A 19,082-nucleotide genomic window follows, 5' to 3' on the forward strand; every position below is an offset into this window, starting at 1 on the left:
CTTTGGATTTTTTTTAATTAAGCTATAGAATACTTCACTTTATTATTATTCCACGGCTATCATCATTGTAGACGACCTTAAACCAGGGGTGGAATCGGCTAAAATGATATTTGACTATCATAGTTTTTACTATCAAATTTGATAGTCAACTATATTCCATCTGTGTAAGGTGATCGTTTTGAGATCATTTTTAATTAAGGTTTACTTGGTATCACTTGGGTTTGACATCTGTCAAACGTCAGTAAATTTCAAAATAACCGATGAAGAGTTTCAGTTTTTCACTTCCATAGCTACAATAATTGAGAAGCCAATTATTAAAAACGTAAGTTAATATTTTTTAAAACTATTAAATTAATAACACGGTGTAACACTCAAAAAATACGCGGGCGGAGACCTATCAGGTTTTGTAGAGCTAGTCGCACTGAATACGAAACGGTATTTGAAAATCCCCTAACACCCCCAAAATCTGGAGTTACGGGCAAAAAACGGTTTTTTGGACCTTCACCCATTGAAAAAATTCTAGCTTCGACAATTTTTTACCCATTTTCGATTTTTTTACAGTTTCTGATAGAAGACAAATATACCTTTTTAACAATGTATAAAACATGTAACTCGGTTAAACCACTTAGAATTTATAAGATGTCAAAGTTCAAAAATTCAATTTTTTTTGTCATTTGCCCAACTTCGGCATCAATTTAAAGTATATGTTTTCAAAACAACATGCTATTTAAAAAATATATTCTAAAACTATATCTATTTCCCAATCGATCGAGGTATTTTTTATGAAAATCACTTCAAAATTGGCTTAGAAAAAAAAATTTTTCGATTTCAACCCAGATACAGAAATTCGAACTTTTAGGTATAGAACAAAAATGTTGTTTCGGCACGTAGTAAGATAAGTTGGGCGCCAGGATTTGATTAAAGGTTTTTGTAGAGGAGCTCAATACAAACATTTTTTTTCTTTGGGAGGGGGGTCTATCTCCCCCCGTTTAGGTGGGAGGGGCATTTTTCTAAAAAAAATTATCAAAATAAAAAAAAATTATTAAAAAACAACGGCAACACTTACAGTAATAAATGATACCATTTCCAAAAGGCAAAATTGTGCATTTGGTTCTAATTTCTAAATCAATATAATATTACCAATAGTTTTTGAAATAATCGATTAAAACGAAAACAGATTTAACAGCAGATGCCTTATGTCAATTAATCAAGTATGTAATAAAAAATCAGAATTAAAATTTAATTCAAAATCTGTTTCAAATCAAACCAAATTTCGTTTTCAACTGGTCACTTGGAAGGCCAAGGCAGTTCAAAAAAAACTAAAAATCTCAGATTTTCCACTGCAAATAAAATTTGAAATTTAGTTTTGTAGTTGTGTACGAAATCTGAGCGTATAAAAAAATTAAAACAACAACTAATGCTCACACAAATGTCAAACAGAGGAGTGCGTCCTGTGCACAGTACACATAAAAAGGTAATATCTTCCGAACTGACATTGGTCGCCAAATTGTCAAAATATGACAATTTGGCGACCAATGTCAACTACTGAAATTCGTATTTCTTTAATTACCGACGAAAAACGCACAAAAACCGAAAAACCACGCACACCACTAATTTTTTAAAAAATTATCACCATTTTCCGCGACGAATCACGAAGAAAATTTGTAATTTTTTTAATTTATTATTTTTTCAAATGACATTTTATAATATAACTTTTAAGGCTTTCGCGGTTGTTTATACATGACATTATTAGGGTTTTCGGATTAACCGCGTTTTATATACATAAATATAAAGTGAGTTCAATTCAGTACTCACCCCGAACGTTTCGCTTCAAATTACAATGAGCGTGGTCACCGGGAAACTGCCAGCGAGATGTTATATGCGATTTTGGCTACGCAAGTTGTAACGGGGCGTAGGGGGTTCCGTGTTTTGTTGTAGTTGGGAGCAAACCGTACTCACTATATCACTGTTGGTGTGAAGCGGCAATTGGATAGATCGTGACGAGTTTATTAAGGGGTCCCACGTACGAGATAGCTTAAAACTGTCGTCACGGTTGAAATTTTGGTGTCGTTTTATTTCGATCGCTTCACGAACCAGGCGCGGTATATAATGAGCCTCTTTTGCTAGAACCTTAGCTTGATCGAAATGGATCCAGTGGTGTTCATCTGGATGATCCAGTATATGCTCACATATGGCAGACTTTTCCCTTTGTTTTTTGCTAACAGCGCTAACACTTTTAATTCATTTATATCTTGCTTTAAAAATTATTTTCTTTTGATATTTCTTGGTTTTAAATTAATTTTGAATTTTTTTATTTTGACTTCGACAGAATACTCGATGATATTTTTTCGTTAGCATTTTCGCTGTCGACTTTGGAGACTTGAAAATTTTTCGTTTCGCTTTTGCAGCGTACTAGACTTAATAATACAGTAAAATAAGGAGAAAAAAGGGGTAAATCTCGGAATGAATGTTAGTAGAAATTTTTTTTATGTGCTTTAGCTTTTCTTAAAAGATGTCGTGATTCCAACATAATTCCCATCTGTGTTAAATTAAAACCAATGAAACATATACATGGTTCTAAAAAAGTTCTAACGACGGCGAGCGAGGTATTATTAAAGCGATTAATTAGCTCCCATCGAAGTGATTTAAACAATATATCAGTGAAGCTATATAACATGCACCAACATCTTGCATGGGTTCTAAGTGAACAAGATTTCATAGTGTGTGATAGAATAACTTCTCTGCAAGTAACTAAAACCCAACAACTATGCACTGAAAAACAACAACAAAAGTTTGACAAACTCTCCAACGCGCAAACCACACAACCAGCAGTCAACACGATCGACCTAACTAAAGCCGTTGTAAATTTATCAAACACTACACTGAGTGCAGCAGCGACAAGCATTCTTAGCAAAGGGTTGAACTTTGCACCCACTCCGCGACGTGTGCCCATCGAAAGTCTGATTGGAAGTGTGGAAGAATGCATTGCTCGCAACAAATTCAACAGCATCGACACTGAAACAATACGACAAGACATAGCGGTCATGGTAAGGCGAACAAAAATACCATCGGCAAGCAATGTAAGTAGAGATGAAATGTTAGCTTTGAATGAATTGCGCAGAGAAGAGAACATACTCATTCTATCTGCTGATAAAGGTAACGCAACGGTCGTATTAAATCGTTGCGATTACTTATCAAAAATGAATGTTTTGGTAGAAGATGTAAATATTTATTTACCTGTTAATTACGACCCAACAGCGCGTGTTTTAAGAAAAGTGACAAAATTAATTAATGAAAACAAAGCGATTTTACCACCTAAACGCTTAATTCCATCATGTACGCAGCCACCAAAGTTGTATGGGTTACCAAAAATACATAAAAATGGGAATCCAATGCGGCCAATTGTGAGTCAAATAAATTCACCTTGTTATCTGATATCAAAGCATTTAGTTGACGTTTTTAAACCTTTGGTTGGCGGGTCTGAACATCACATAAAGGATTCCGCACATTTTGTGTCAATTTTAAGTGGTTTGCGATTAGAAAATGATGAAATGATGGTTAGTTTTGACGTTGAGTCACTTTTTACGAATGTGCCAGTGCAGGAAGTTCTTGTCATCATCCGTGAGCTTATCTCAACCGCCGGCATCAATGAGAACTATTTGCCTCTTTTGGATTTCTGTCTCTCTTCGGGCTATTTCTGCTTCAACGGACAATTTTATTTGCAAAAAGATGGCGTCGCTATGGGCTTGCCCTTAGCTCCATTGATTGCAGATATTTGGATGGAGAATTTCGAGAAAAAAGCTCTGGACAGTTCGAAAGAAAAACCAAGAGTCTGGCTGAGATATGTGGATGATACTTTCTGCATTCTCAAAAATTCCGCCATTTTGAATTTTTTAGAACATCTCAACGCACTACATCCAAAGATAAAATTTACAATGGAAAAAGAAAAAGAAGGTTCCATTGCATTTTTGGACGTAAAAGTGATGCGCAACCAAAATGGCTCCTTAGGACACACGGTTTACCGAAAAAGCACCCACACTAACCGATATCTTCATGCTGACTCCCACCACCACCCAGCAAATTTGAGTTCCGTCGTTTCCACACTTTTTCAACGTGCTCATAGAATTTGTGACAGCGACCATCTCAGCACAGAACTTTTGTTGTTGGACAAAGTCCTAGAAGCGAATGGCTATAGTAAAAAACAAAGATCGTGGAAGCCATTTTCTTCACAGGAAATGAAAGAGAACCAACTCGACAAAAAAGCTTTCCTGCCTTATGTTAAAGGTGTAACTGATAGAGTGGGAAAAATCTTAAAGAGATATGGTGTAAAATCCATATTTTTACCACCAAAAAAGGTGATAAACTACCTAAAATCACCAAAGGATCAATTTCCCCTTGAAACACCAGGAGTATATGCAGTACCATGCAGCTGTGGTGCTTCATATGTAGGACAGACGCAGAGAAGTATTGCTACACGCCTAAAAGAGCACATTAGCGCTGTTAGCAAAAAACAAAGGGAAAAGTCTGCCATATGTGAGCATATACTGGATCATCCAGATGAACACCACTGGATCCATTTCGATCAAGCTAAGGTTCTAGCAAAAGAGGCTCATTATATACCGCGCCTGGTTCGTGAAGCGATCGAAATAAAACGACACCAAAATTTCAACCGTGACGACAGTTTTAAGCTATCTCGTACGTGGGACCCCTTAATAAACTCGTCACGATCTATCCAATTGCCGCTTCACACCAACAGTGATATAGTGAGTACGGTTTGCTCCCAACTACAACAAAACACGGAACCCCCTACGCCCCGTTACAACTTGCGTAGCCAAAATCGCATATAACATCTCGCTGGCAGTTTCCCGGTGACCACGCTCATTGTAATTTGAAGCGAAACGTTCGGGGTGAGTACTGAATTGAACTCACTTTATATTTATGTATATAAAACGCGGTTAATCCGAAAACCCTAATAACGACATTTTATAAATTAAAACAAAAACAAATTTCCTGTTTACTGCGATTGAAATATAAAAATTAAAGGCTGTCCTGTGCATTTTTCTTGAATCCAAGAGCAGCGTTGACGGTTTTTTTCACTTTTAATTCATTTATATCTTGCTTTAAAAATTATTTTCTTTTGATATTTCTTGGTTTTAAATTAATTTTGAATTTTTTTATTTTGACTTCGACAGAATACTCGATGATATTTTTTCGTTAGCATTTTCGCTGTCGACTTTGGAGACTTGAAAATTTTTCGTTTCGCTTTTGCAGCGTACTAGACTTAATAATACAGTAAAATAAGGAGAAAAAAGGGGTAAATCTCGGAATGAATGTTAGTAGAAATTTTTTTTGCTCAATATCTTCCTTTTGCCATTCTATAACATATCTCAAAAGTCTAGAAAAATCTCATGTCCGCTTGTCGCGATTTCAAGGTCAAATCGCGAAATGGAGATTTTCAAAATTAGCAAAAATAGGCTATGGTATTATATACACATATGATACATGATTTCAAGGTATTTTTTAATGCTGATTCCAAAAAATCTAAAATCAAGACAATCTGACGTCTCTGGAAAAAGTTATACCTGTTTTTCATCTGTCAACTCATATTATTATAACAGTTGCAAACTTACTGCCGAAAAACCCTTAAAAGTTATGGTAGATGAACCAAATTTTGCATGAAGTTTTTAGAATCCATAATTATTTAAAATCAAAACAATCCATTACAAAAAATATATATACCTACGAAATAATGGTATTTTTTGATGGAGGGGCAAATTTTAGGATATGCACTAAAGAAGATTCTTGTTCATCTTAGGAATAAGTGCAAATAGGCTAATTTTTTCATTTTAATCTTTGTTTGGATATTCTTTAACTACCCTCAAAAATCTAAAAAAATCTCATGTCCGCAAGTCCTAATTTTCTTGGTTTGAAAATAAGGTGCAGATTTTAAAAAATTAATAAGAAAAGTTTAAATTTTTATATGTATACCAACATAAGCGACATGGTTTAAAGGTATTTTTTAACACTTATTCCAACAAAACTCACAAACAAGTCAACCTGACCATCCCTGAAAAGTAATGCACCTTATTCATGTTAATCTGACACAAATATCTGAAGTGTAGTTTTTTAATTTTTTAAAATCTGCACCTTATTTTCAAACCAAGAAAATTAGGACTTGCGGACATGAGATTTTTTTAGATTTTTGAGGGTAGTTAAAGAATATCCAAACAAAGATTAAAATGAAAAAATTAGCCTATTTGCACTTATTCCTAAGATGAACAAGAATCTTCTTTAGTGCATATCCTAAAATTTGCCCCTCCATCAAAAAATACCATTATTTCGTAGGTATATATATTTTTTGTAATGGATTGTTTTGATTTTAAATAATGATGGATTCTAAAAACTTCATGCAAAATTTGGTTCATCTACCATAACTTTTAAGGGTTTTTCGGCAGTAAGTTTGCAACTGTTATAATAATATGAGTTGACAGATGAAAAACAGGTATAACTTTTTCCAGAGACGTCAGATTGTCTTGATTTTAGATTTTTTGGAATCAGCATTAAAAAATACTTTGAAATCATGTATCATATGTGTATATAATACCATAGCCTATTTTTGCTAATTTTGAAAATCTCCATTTCGCGATTTGACCTTGAAATCGCGACAAGCGGACATGAGATTTTTCTAGACTTTTGAGATATGTTATAGAATGGCAAAAGGAAGATATTGAGCAAAAAAAATTTCTACTAACATTCATTCCGAGGTTAAACCCTTATTTGACTGGATTATTAAAGGTATAATTACAACGGCAAATAGTGAAAATTTTCAAACTCACTTTGTGACAGTTTTTCCGACCACAAAATTAAAAATAATGATGAAGAAAGCTTATATTTGGTTTAAAAAACAATTTTTGTAGTTTTTTATATAAATAAATGTGCAAGGAACTTTTGTAAATTTCCCACTTTTTCACTTTTTAGGTCATTGTCGTTAAGGCTTACGCCTGGTGCGCAGCTTAAGCGAAACGAAATTTTCCATACAAAATTTCGTAAGCTAAATCTTGAACGAAATAAATTTTTTTTTTTTGTTGATGTTTTTTCTTGAATTTTTTGAAAATTTGAAAAATTACTATTATTTTTATGTTGCTATAATACCCGATGGTATTTTTTTGTTAAAATGTTCCCGGTTCACTTTGGAGACTTTCAATCTTTCAAACAATTTTCGTTTCGCTTCAGCTGCGTACTACGCTTTAAAGGCTTGGCCACACCGAAGGGTACATGCGGTAGCGGTACGGGTAATTGTATGAAAAAAATTCCAAACTGACACATCCTACAACTGACACTACCGCATGTACCCTCCGGCTCCGAAACAAAATCCTCTCAAAAATACATTTGATCTAAGATTTTGGATAGAATTTTGTATGTCAGCTAAAATTAAGCATATATTTTGAGCACTTGACCATTTTTTTTTTTGATTATCTTGGAAGTAAGTTTTTTTAGTCCTGTGACCCCCTCCAAACCAAATTTCTAGATCCGCGCCTGCCCTGATCGGCTGAGCGATGCGACGTCGCTCGGGACATCAATCGTTGTCACTGCCAATAATTGTACTTTTTATACTGCCACAGCCGTATTTATTAGATTTGCTAAGATTGGTGCTCCTCCAGTGTTATGGACGTCCGAACGTTCCGAGGAGCCAACATTGACTCTGACCACTACCTGGTTGTAGCCAATGTACGGATGCGGATTTCCAGACCATCGCCAACACAAGGAAATACTGTGAGGAAGTTTAACGTCGGACGACTACAATCGCAAGAGATTGCCAGGTCCTATTCCGATCGGGTCTCGAATAACCTCTTAAGAAGTCCTACGCCGCCAGCAGCAAGTATAGATAACCAGTGGCAGCACTGCCAAGAAGCCATTAGAGATGCCGCCTCTGAAGTGCTGGGTTTCACAAGGCCACCACAACGAAACCCCTGGTTTGATGATGAATGCCGGCAAGCACATGCAGCTAAACAGAAAGCATACAAAGCGGCGCTGCACAGAAGGACCAGAGCTGCCAATGAGCTCTACAAGCGGAAAAGAACAGAGGAGCATCGGCTTCTCAGGAGAAAAAAGAGGCAACACGAGAAAGAAGCGATCATGGAAATAGAGGGATGCTATAACAGGAATGAAGTTCGTAAGTTTTACCAGAAGGTAAAAAGAACATCTCGGGTATAAACCTAGAACTGAAGCCTGTAAGGACCAATAGGGAAACATCGTAGTAGAGACGCAAGCGATGCTGAGAATATGGAAAGATCACTTCTGCAATCTCTACAATGGCGATGACGAAGCCAACCCCGCCCAAAGACAGATTGCACCATTCAATATCGACGATGAAGGCCAACATTTCCGTCCCCCCGACCTGGAAGAAGTGAAGGCAGTCATATCCAAGCTTAAGTCAAACAAAGCCGCTGGAGCTGACGGCCTTGCTGCCGAACTATTTAAAGCAGCAGGAGATGACCTGGTTAGGAGTATGCACCAGCTCATCTGCCGAATATGGTCGGAGGAAAGCATGTCCACAGAATGGAATCTCAGCATCGTGTGCCCGATCCTTAAGAAAGGAGACCCTCTAACCTGCGCCAACTACAGAGGAATCAGCCTCCTTAACATCTCATATAAGAAACTCTCTGCCGTACTATGTGAACGTCGTAGCCGCCTTACGGTGCTGGTCACCCTAAGTAAGTAAGTAAGTAAGATTGGTTCTCAAAGGTTGTTTAGTTAAGCTTGCTTAAATATTTAATTCGCCTTTAAGCAACGTTGCTTAAATTTTTATTTATAATCGAATTTCCACAGATGATTAACTAATCGATAGTTGTGTCAAAAAATGAAGGGGAATTGACTAATCTAGTACAAAATACTATTACATTTATGAAACATCACGTGGTTTTTACCAGCTTGAGGGTATGTAAACAAAAATTCTTAACCTTGACTGCAAAAAAAAAAAAAACACATCAGGTCATTGACGATGATTTTGCTTTCGTCGGGTTCCTTAATAAAATGCACAGAGCAAAGTCAGAGAGCATTGATTTTTTTTATTTGTATTAACCATTTTAATTTTGTTTTTAACATTCTTTAATTTTAAATTCAAATTCCTTTTAGGGAATAATTTCATACGCCCACACCCTAGATAAATTATTACCATGGCACTGAGCTCACGATCTTAGTAATAATTCACATCTGGTCAAATCAATCTTAAAATGGCTCTAAGCAAGCTCTAAACGCGGTGAATGGCGTTTAAGTTAAGCAATCGTTAAGCAACGTTGCTTAAATGTGTAAATTTTGTATAAAAACACATTTTGTTACAGACGATTTGTACGTGATTTCCAGGAGCCGTTTTTATTTTATTTTAATGTCTCTTTTTTAACGGATATCTCCAATAAAATAAAAAAGTTAAAGGTTGCCTAGCTCTAGCGCTAGCGTTCTCAAAAAAATATTACTCCAGAGGCCCTGATAATAAGACAACTTCGATTCGTTTAATTAATTTTTTTTTTATTTACGACGTTTTCTTCAAAGCGCCTAAATATTTTAACAAAAATTATTTCAACGATGTTTATGGTTGCCTTTTCATTTAATTTGCATTTACTTTCATTTAATGTTTCCTTCTTTGTTAATTTTTTTTCTTATTGTTAAATTAAATTAATCCATTCTTTGTTAAAATACAACAACGTTTCGTTTTTTTTTTCTTTTTTTCTCTTGTTCTTATAGTTGTTGTTTTCATTTTTTTTTGTTTAATCCCTTTGTTCGTTTATTCTGTTCTTCATAATATGAAGACTGATACTGCACAATAGTGTGTAGTGACACCCACAAGAATCAAGGACGAAAACCTACAAATGTTTAATAATAAAGTATAATTACTAGGTGATATATTGTAGTTTTGAGGAAAACGGCTTCAAAATTTTGGAAACTCATGCAATCTTATGGAAACTCGCACAACGGAAATAGTTATCTAAGGCTTTTAGACAACAGATTGGGAACTAAAATTTTGTTGGGGGAAAATTGTTTCAATAATATATTTAAACCTAAAATTGTATTTTGTTTTTGTTTTTTTTCAATTTAAATAGACTTGAAACTTCAAGAACTTGATCTTCAAGAAATGCTAAAAAATAAAATTTGTAAATATTTTTGCAAGTGAATTTTTTAAATATGTTTACAGTGGTCCTGTGGTGAATAATCAAAGACTGTTTTCGGAAACAAAAAGGTAATGAAAATGAAAAATTATATGTTTAGTTAAAATTTGGTTTTGTTAAATTAAGTATTGATTATTAAAAAATAAATAAAGTAAATAAATAATAAATATAAAAAAATATTTTGTAAACATTTTATTTTAAACGGTTGGTTATATTGTATGTTTAGGGCAGCTCCTTTGTAGGAATGCCAGATAAAAATGTATCGGGACAATAGGTTAAAAAATTGGGACACCAAAAAACCGATTGGAGTCAAAATTCTGCCGGGGTCAAAATTTCAAAATTATACTTTTATAAATTCTTCCTTTAAAGTTTCTGTTTTTCAAAATTCTGCAAAAAATAGAAAAAAGATTTGGAAATGTTTAAAACCGCGCGTTTTTTAACAGTTTCGAAATCCTTTTTTAATAATTAAAGAATTATTCTTTGCAGAATTCTGTAAAATCATCTTCTTGCAAAATGTACTGCTGATTTGATTTGAAAATAAAAAATTTAAATAGCGTTTTGATACCGTTAACCGTCCTCCAGTCTGTGCGTAGCGTCTTCGTCGGTCCGTTTGTTAGTATATGAAGCTGCAGCTTAAATGGGTTAATGGTTAAACAAATTTTATTTTAAAGTTAAATGAAAATAGTTCTTATAAAATTTAACATTTCAAATGGTTTACCAATTATGCATCTTGAAGTACAAGAGCAAATACGTGCGAACCATTCGTGCAAATTTTATAAAAAAAAAAAATAACTTTACATATCAATATAAATTTTCAAAATAACGTGTGACGTTGTTTTTTTGTTTCGTGTATATTAGCTGTGGTGTAAATGTTGTGATCGTGTATATTGTTGTAAGTGTTTTTCAACTTGCTTGTAATAGAAATAGTCAGAAGATGAACTATGCATACATTTTTCTTAAATTTATAGAGATGGCTTCCACAAGCTCAGCCTTCTCTACAGCCTCAACGATACAATTATCTATTTTAGATATTGTAGAATATTTTGAGGGGTTCAATAGGTCCATTAGAGAGGGAAAGGAAATATTGAAAGCTGAGTTGATATATGCCCTTGGATTTCACTTCCTCCGTCCAACAATGATAAAATTGTTGGTTTGGTAATGCAAACATCTGCAATAACTTCGAAGCATTTAAAAAACCTCTCACAAGGAAGCAGTTCCTGGGAGTGTACCTGCTCCTGCGAAGCTGGGAGTGGCCAAAAATGCAAGCACAAAGCTGCGTGTTTTTAAAAAATTAACAGGTAAGTAGTCATTTATGTAAAATAGCCAGATGGTAGTTTATCAAAATACTTATATGAATAAATCAATAAAACTATCATTATAAAAAAATAATTAAGAGTATTTATAGATCTCGATTTTAATTATTGTTTAGATTTTAACAAATTATGAAATTTGTTAATTAAATTTAGACAACCTTGGACGAGTAAGCTCGACCGAACTTACGCAAAAGTGGGGTAAGGTGGGCAAAGATTTTGCCAAAAAGTACAGCGGAGTCAAAACAACCGAAATGTGCCACACTCGCAAAAAGATTTGCGTGAAGGATGATTTGGTGACGGCAGAACTGTAAGACGAGATTTTTAAGGACCTCCTAGCAGGTACATTTTTGTTGAAGATTTAAAGGCCTAAGAATGAAAAAGGTTTTAGTCAAATTTTTGTTTCTTAGTTTGTAAGTAAGGTGAATTCGTGTTCATTTTATTTTTTTACGAAAAGAAGATTTAAATTTTTTCAAAAGCTTTTACAATGCAATGCAAATTTATTTAGATTTGTAGCAAACATTTTAATTCGTCAATAAATTAAAACCTATTTCTCAGCAGGTAGCTTAATCGCTTAATTCATAATAATAAATGTAATTTGATTAATAAATGAAATCTTAATCTACATATTTCAGTTAAGCCTGATTGCGAGCTTAGCAAAGTAATTTTTGCTAACCGATCATCTCTAGAAGAATCAGAGGTAAGAGAGGAAGATGGTGAATTTTTTAATCCAACTCTGATGGGTTAAAAGAAATAGCTGAGATTTACAAAAGTACCGTTTCCAAATGTAGCGCACAGTTTCTCATACAGCGGAAGCTTCGTATTACAGGAAGCATGAGCTATGCTCTGTATACTTACGCTTTTAATAAAGCCCCGGATTGGAAGAAAAAACTAACATCTATCTATGAGGGGCAACGAAGCTACGCGGTATGGACACTATGCTGAAAAAGAAGCTAAATTGGTTTACGGGAAAAGGTACTTACTGTATGAAGTAGGATTGGTCATTTCCTTCCATCTGCCCTTCATTGCAGTAAGTCCGGATGGTGTGGCATATGACGGCGATGAGTGGCGGCTCGTCGAAATAAAATCCCCAATTACTGGTAGAGAGCTGTCAGCAAGGTTTGTCATATTTGGAAAATATTAATGGATGCTTTAAATTAAAACAAAAACATCAATATTATGGCCAAGTCCAACTTGGTTTAGCAGTGCTGGACCCGAAAATCTGCGATTTTGTTATTTTTCGTCATTTGAAAAAAGCTTCTATGTTGTCAATATAGAAAGAGATGACGAATTTATACAAAAATATGTTAATTGTCTTTGTCAAATTTATTTCAATTTTGTTTTAGAATTTCTTTCGACGAAATAATTTTTTTTATTTTTACAATGGACACGTTCAGGAAATATTAGGGACTATATATTTAGGCAACGTCATTTTCTGAACGGAAATTTGAGTAAATTGACTAAATTAGTTTGGATGTGATGCTATTGTCAAATTTCGAAATTTATTTAAGAATTTTACCGGTCGCATGGGTAAGACACCAAATTTCACTTAACTGTTATGAATAAATAAAATTAACTATAACCGATAATGCACTTTTTAGTTGTTTTTCACACAAATAAATTTAATTTTGCTAAATTAATTCTTTAAGGGTCAATTTTTCAATAGTCAGATAAACCTCAGATAGAGCTTATTCCTAGGAATAAAAGTTTTTTTTATATTGACATTTATTCTTCTGATAGTCTAACTGACGATTGAAAAATCAGAGCTAAATAAAACAATCTGCTGTCATGTTGACAAAAAAAACTTTCCTAAATTGTTAGGGAAAATTTTATGAAGAAAGTTAATGAAGATAATTTTACTGCCAACAATTCCATATCCTTTTTTTTTAATAATTTTGATCTTGAGCTCCAAAATATGGGTTTATGTAAAAATTTATTTTTTGACGTTTTTTTTTTATAAATTTCTTCCGTGATATTTTACTGCATTATCAGTACCTATGCTTCGGTTAATAGAGCCAATATTGAAAAATAATTTATTAAATAAAGCGAGAATTACAATTATAATTAAAAACACTTAAAAGGGAGGAAAATAATTAAATTGAATTTATTATTTCTAAAAGGATTTTTTTTTTCTATATTTGCAGTTAGTTGTGGAAAGTATTTAATAGTGCTTGCACGTTAATTTTTCCGAAGCAATTTTATTATTAAACGATTTAATTAAAATGTCAGATATGACCGAATCACGACTGTTAAAAAAAGGGGAATTACATCATTAATTGAAAGGGCAAGTGCCAAGAGCCTTGACTACTCCTTTTTAAGTGGGGTATCAGAAATTCAATTAGGTACATTTATGTTGTTACAAACATTTTTCTGGCATCAGAACTGATAATGTCGTTCGTCGCCGTATTAGTTCTAATAGTCTACCCGTATTTGCAGATACAAGTCCAGTAACACTTTTCGATTTTGCCAACAGATGTTTCATTTGTTCCACTCCAATAAGTGATCAACCACACTTATGTAAACGTCGACAGAGACCAACATTGTTGAAGTCACTAAAATCATTGACCACAATGAATTCGATGAAGGTTTTCCAACATTGACACCATTACAGAGTTACAACCAGCGTTACCGTTGAAAATTTTTGAAAGGTCGCTAAAAAAGTCGCTTTAAAAAAAAAAGGTCGCTAATCAGAAATATTGAAAAAAAGTCGCTTTTTTGTCGAAAAAGTCGCTATTTAAAAAAAAGTCGCTAAACCGTTTTCATATGTTTTTACATAAAAAAATAAAGACAAGTTGTCTTGAAACAAAGTTTTTATTAACAACAAAAAAATAACTAAATTAGAAACTAAAAAAAACAGTCTTCATTTTAGAAACTTAAATTTAGTTGGAAGCTACGCTTGTCCCGTAACATTTGAAGTTTGAAACATTTAATTTGAACAAGAATAAAATATTAAATGAAAAAAGGCTTTCAAGTTTTCCAACATAATTTTCCCTTTCCAATTCCTTTAAAAAACTCCCTCTTTTTGTTCGGCTATAAACATAAAAAGGTAATATCTTCCGAGCACATGTTTTGAAAATTTCTCGACCAATGCAACGTCAGTTTGAAGAATAGTGACAGCTAAGGTTATTTTTAATTGTTTTAAATAACCGACGAAAAACCGACAAAAACCAAATGTTTTTCCGACAAGAAACACAAAGAAAATTTGTTATTTTTCTACCTATTTATAATTTTTTCAAATGACATATTTTATAAATTAAAACAAAAATAAATTTCCTGTTTACTGCGATTGAAATATTTGTAACAACACATTATTGTTTTTAGCATGCAGTACCGCCTTTGCCTATTATTTTTATATTTTATTTTATATAAGTTTGAAATCAATGTCGCCTTTGACTATATTATTATTATTTATATTTTTTCTAAATTTCAAAGCCTAATATTTTTTAAATAATTTATCAATGTTTTCTTGCTATAAAAGGAGAGCCAAAATTAGAATTAAATCACTTTCGACTTGACCAGGAAAGAGTCAAGATATTACAGAGGTAACACTTACCGCTTCTTATCCTTGGCTTCTTTTCTGAAAGTATTATTACAGTGTTTCCTTACGCCTTCTGTAATAACTGCGGAACACCAACCGCATAATAGCAAAGGGTAGGAACACCATAATAATACTCTTTCAATAGAAGTAGTACCAAACTTTGTAAATCATTTAATCCTCCTTTGTTCAATAAAACTACTATTTAAAATATCCTTTTGTGTCTGAGTTTTGCTTGGAAGATACCACAACACGACAACCGACTGAACAAGCTGTTACATTGGCGCCCAACCTAGTGGCCCGAGAAAACCGAAGGCACCGCACTGGATATTCAATGTCGAAGTGAACTACTTTATCAATATTTTTAAAGAAAGCTAAATCATGGCACTTACAGAAGACCAGCTCCAAGAACTTTTGTTGGAAAACTCCAAAACAAATGGTATTTTCGACCATTACAATGAGGGTTTCCAAGGGCAGAGAAACCTACCCAGCTTGGAAGGTTTCATCGCCAAAAGAAGTACATATCTACAAGGAGATTGAGCCCATCAGTGATGCCGATGCTTTCAAGCCATTCCTTTGTCTCTTAAGGGAAATAAATTGTTACACGTGCAAGGTTCCAAGATTAGTCCGCTACAACTGCCCTAATCTGCGAAAAGAACTAGCACCAATTTCATTTAACTGCACAACAATTGGCAACAATCTTCATTATATTAAACTGAAGACCATTTTGGACCTGATCCACCTTATGGAACAAACCAAATCAAAATGGCAGCACTTATTCATACCGAGATATTTTGGTCCAGGGAGAGAAAAGCGTCTATCTCCGAAAAGTGAGAATGGGTATTTACTGAAGTACCCAAGTAAAACACAGGAAGAAGAAAAAGAAGACCTTTCAATAATCCTGTCGCATTGTCGAGACGACTTCAGCTCCAGAGGGGGAGAATGTAACAACACATTATTGTTGTTAGCATGCAGTACCGCCTTTGCCTATTATTTTTATATTTTATTTTATATAAGTTTGAAATCAATGTCACCTTTGACTATATTATTATTATTTATATTTTTTCTAAATTTCAAAGCCTCCTATTTTTTAAATAATTTATCAATGTTTTCTTGCTATAAAAGGAGAGCCAAAATTAGAATTAAATCACTTTCGACTTGACCAGGAAAGAGTCAAGATATTACAGAGGTAACACTTACCGCTTCTTAACCTTGGCTTCTTTTCTGAAAGTATTATTACAGTGTTTCCTTACGCCTTCTGTAATAACTGCGGAACACCAACCGCATAATAGCAAAGGGTAGGAACACCATAATAATACTCTTTCAAAAGAAGTAGTACCAAACTTTGTAAATCATTTAATCCTCGTTTGTTCAATAAAACTACTATTTAAAATATCCTTTTGTGTCTGAGTTTTGCTTGGAAGATACCACAACACGACAACCGACTGAACAAGCTGTTACATTAAAGGCCGACCTGACAGATTGGTGCCCATTTTTGACAAACAAATTTTGACAACGTTCGGAAGATATTACCTTATTATGGGTACTGTGGTGGTGGGTAAGAAAATGGATGGATTAAGGATAGGCGTTTTTCTTTTTTAACTTAAAAAAAGCTCTGAACAGAGCCAGTACATTCTGAGCACGCTCTGAATAGCCTCTGAACAAACCTTGTTCTGAGTGCTCAGAATTACTTTTGAAACACACCTGAACATTTGTTTATTTACTTGTAATTTTCTTTTACAGAAACAAGAAATAAAATTTAAAACTTAAACTAAAATAAAAAAACTAGACCGACTACTGCACTCTTGCGCCATTATTTTATTTGTTTGAAATTTTTTTTTCAATTTCACTTGCTAAATGCTTGTGTTCAGCATTAAACTCGGTCTACTCAGTTAATTTAATCTGAGTCTATCGATGGTGCTCTGAACAAGCTCAGAATATGTTCAGAACTAAAAAAGAAACACAAATTTGAAGCTCTAAATGTTCAGAATTAAAAAAGAAATACAATTTTCAGAAAGAAAAAAAAGTCGCTATTATGAAAATATTGAAAAGGTCGCTTTAAATAAAAAGTCGTCGCTTGGTCGCTAAGGCTTCAAAAAGGTCGCTAATAGCGACTAAAGTCGCTTAACGGTAACGCTGGTTACAACTGTTCCAATTCAGCATCTTTCAATCTGGCAACTGATCCTCAGTCGCAGCCAGGACCTTTAAAAAGACAGAGAACTACTCTGTAAACTTTTTTATAACACTGTGCAAGTTTTTTGAAAAATTTTTTTGAGACAGGTGCGCGATTAAATGTTTCACCCTATTTCGGACCCGAGAAATCGATTGGCGTCATTAGTTTTTCGATTTATCGGTACGACTTCGAACTAAATTTTTTTTAAAAGATTTTTAATTATTTTGAGAATTTTCCACTTTTTTTAGTAATTTTTCAACCAAAAACAATATTTATATTCAGAGGCGTACGCTGAGTTGCCGGGGCCCCGGAGCAAGACTAAATTTTGGGGATTCTTTGATACTTGGCGCCCCTTTAATATAGAAAATAAGAACAAATAAAAAAGAACGTATACGCCCTACTTCGCTTTTGGGGCCCCTGATGTACCATTTATCGGTCGCTAAGATTTTTCAAGTATCAATTTTTGGGGCCATAAAATAATACCTATACATATAATTTTTCATTTATCCATTTATTTTTTTGGGGCCCCTGAGGCAGGTACTATTTTTTGTTTAGATGGAATAATATGTGGCTAGCTACCAATTTATTAGGCATTACACTGAATCTTTTTGCTTGTTACTTTTTTAAATATGTTGCCTTCTCTGCATTGTCTCTAGACGGGGCCCTGGTGTGTCGGGGGCCCCGGGGCATCGCCCCGCTTGCCCCAATGGTGTGTACGCCCCTGTTTATATTGCTAAAAATTCTGCTCAAACATTATTTCCTACCAGTAGGAAGACATTATAAACTATTTTGAACAATTTATTTGAAAATTTAGTAATTTTTTTTTGAAAAAATTAAAAAAAATCGAAATTTTTTACATTGTTTATCGTTTTTTCGCTGTTTTTGTTCTCTTTTGCACAAATACATTGCATGTTTTCCATTAAAAATTAATTTAACTGTTAATTTAGTTTTGGTTAAACTTTGACAGTCTATCGATAGCATCGATAACAAAAAAATATGAGTATATCGATACTTCACAAAACTATCGATAGTTTCAATACTTCCAAATTATTATACCACAAGGTTACCGATAGTTTTTTCTCAAAACTATCGATACAATCGATAATGGAAACTATGGATATCTACCAAACACTATATGTTAATTCGTTGTTTATATCCAATGTCAAACGAAAACTAACTTGTAGTTCAAATTGTGTTTAATTAATTTCAAAGCTATCGATAATATCGGTAGCCTTGTGGTACAATAATTTGGAAGTATTGAAACTATATATAGTTTTGTGAAGTATCGATATACTCGATATTTTTTTGTTATCGATGCTATCGATAGACTGTCAAAGTTTAACCAAAACTAAATTAACAGTTAAATTAATTTTTAATGGAAAACATGCAATGTATTTGTGCAAAAGAGAACAAAAACAGCGAAAAAACGATAAACAATGTAAAAAATTTCGATTTTTTTTAATTTTTTCAAAAAAAATTACTAAATTTTCAAATAAATTGTTCAAAATAGTTTATAATGTCTTCCTACTGGTAGGAAATAATGTTTGAGCAGAATTTTTAGCAATATAAATATTGTTTTTGGTTGAAAAATTACTAAAAAAAGTGGAAAATTCTCAAAATAATTGAAAATCTTTCAAAAAAAATTTTGTTCGAAGTCGTACCGATAAATCGAAAAACTAATGACGTCAATCGATTTCTCGGGTCCGAAATAGGGCGAAACAGTTATTCGCGCGCCTGTCAAGAATTTCGACTTGCACAGTGTAATCAATACTACAGCCTATCATTTTTTTTCTGACGAAATGAATCATAAATATAAAATACTAACGAAAAAAATAAAAACAAAGAAAGAAAACAAAAAAAAAAAACGAAAAAACAAATTTTAAAAGACTGCTGAAGATTTT

The 19,082-nt window shown here is 33.5% G+C and overlaps 2 protein-coding genes across 2 annotated transcripts; both read left to right on the forward strand.

Annotated features, from left to right (window-relative positions):
- Positions 1-2,675: 2,675 nt before the first annotated feature.
- On the forward strand, positions 2,676-4,847 carry LOC129909952 (uncharacterized). The gene has a single exon (XM_055987135.1). It carries the CDS (start codon positions 2,676-2,678, stop codon positions 4,845-4,847), a length of 2,172 nt encoding a protein of 723 aa, XP_055843110.1.
- A 3,425-nt stretch (positions 4,848-8,272) lies between these two features.
- Positions 8,273-12,221, forward strand: LOC129909960 (uncharacterized). Its single transcript, XM_055987146.1, has 2 exons — positions 8,273-8,714; positions 12,109-12,221. The coding sequence occupies exons 1-2, from the start codon at positions 8,273-8,275 to the stop codon at positions 12,219-12,221; spliced, it is 555 nt and encodes a 184-aa protein (XP_055843121.1).
- Positions 12,222-19,082: the final 6,861 nt, after the last annotated feature.

The sequence above is a fragment of the Episyrphus balteatus genome, chromosome 1 (genome assembly GCF_945859705.1).
Source record: "Episyrphus balteatus chromosome 1, idEpiBalt1.1, whole genome shotgun sequence".
Taxonomy (NCBI): domain Eukaryota; kingdom Metazoa; phylum Arthropoda; class Insecta; order Diptera; family Syrphidae; genus Episyrphus; species Episyrphus balteatus.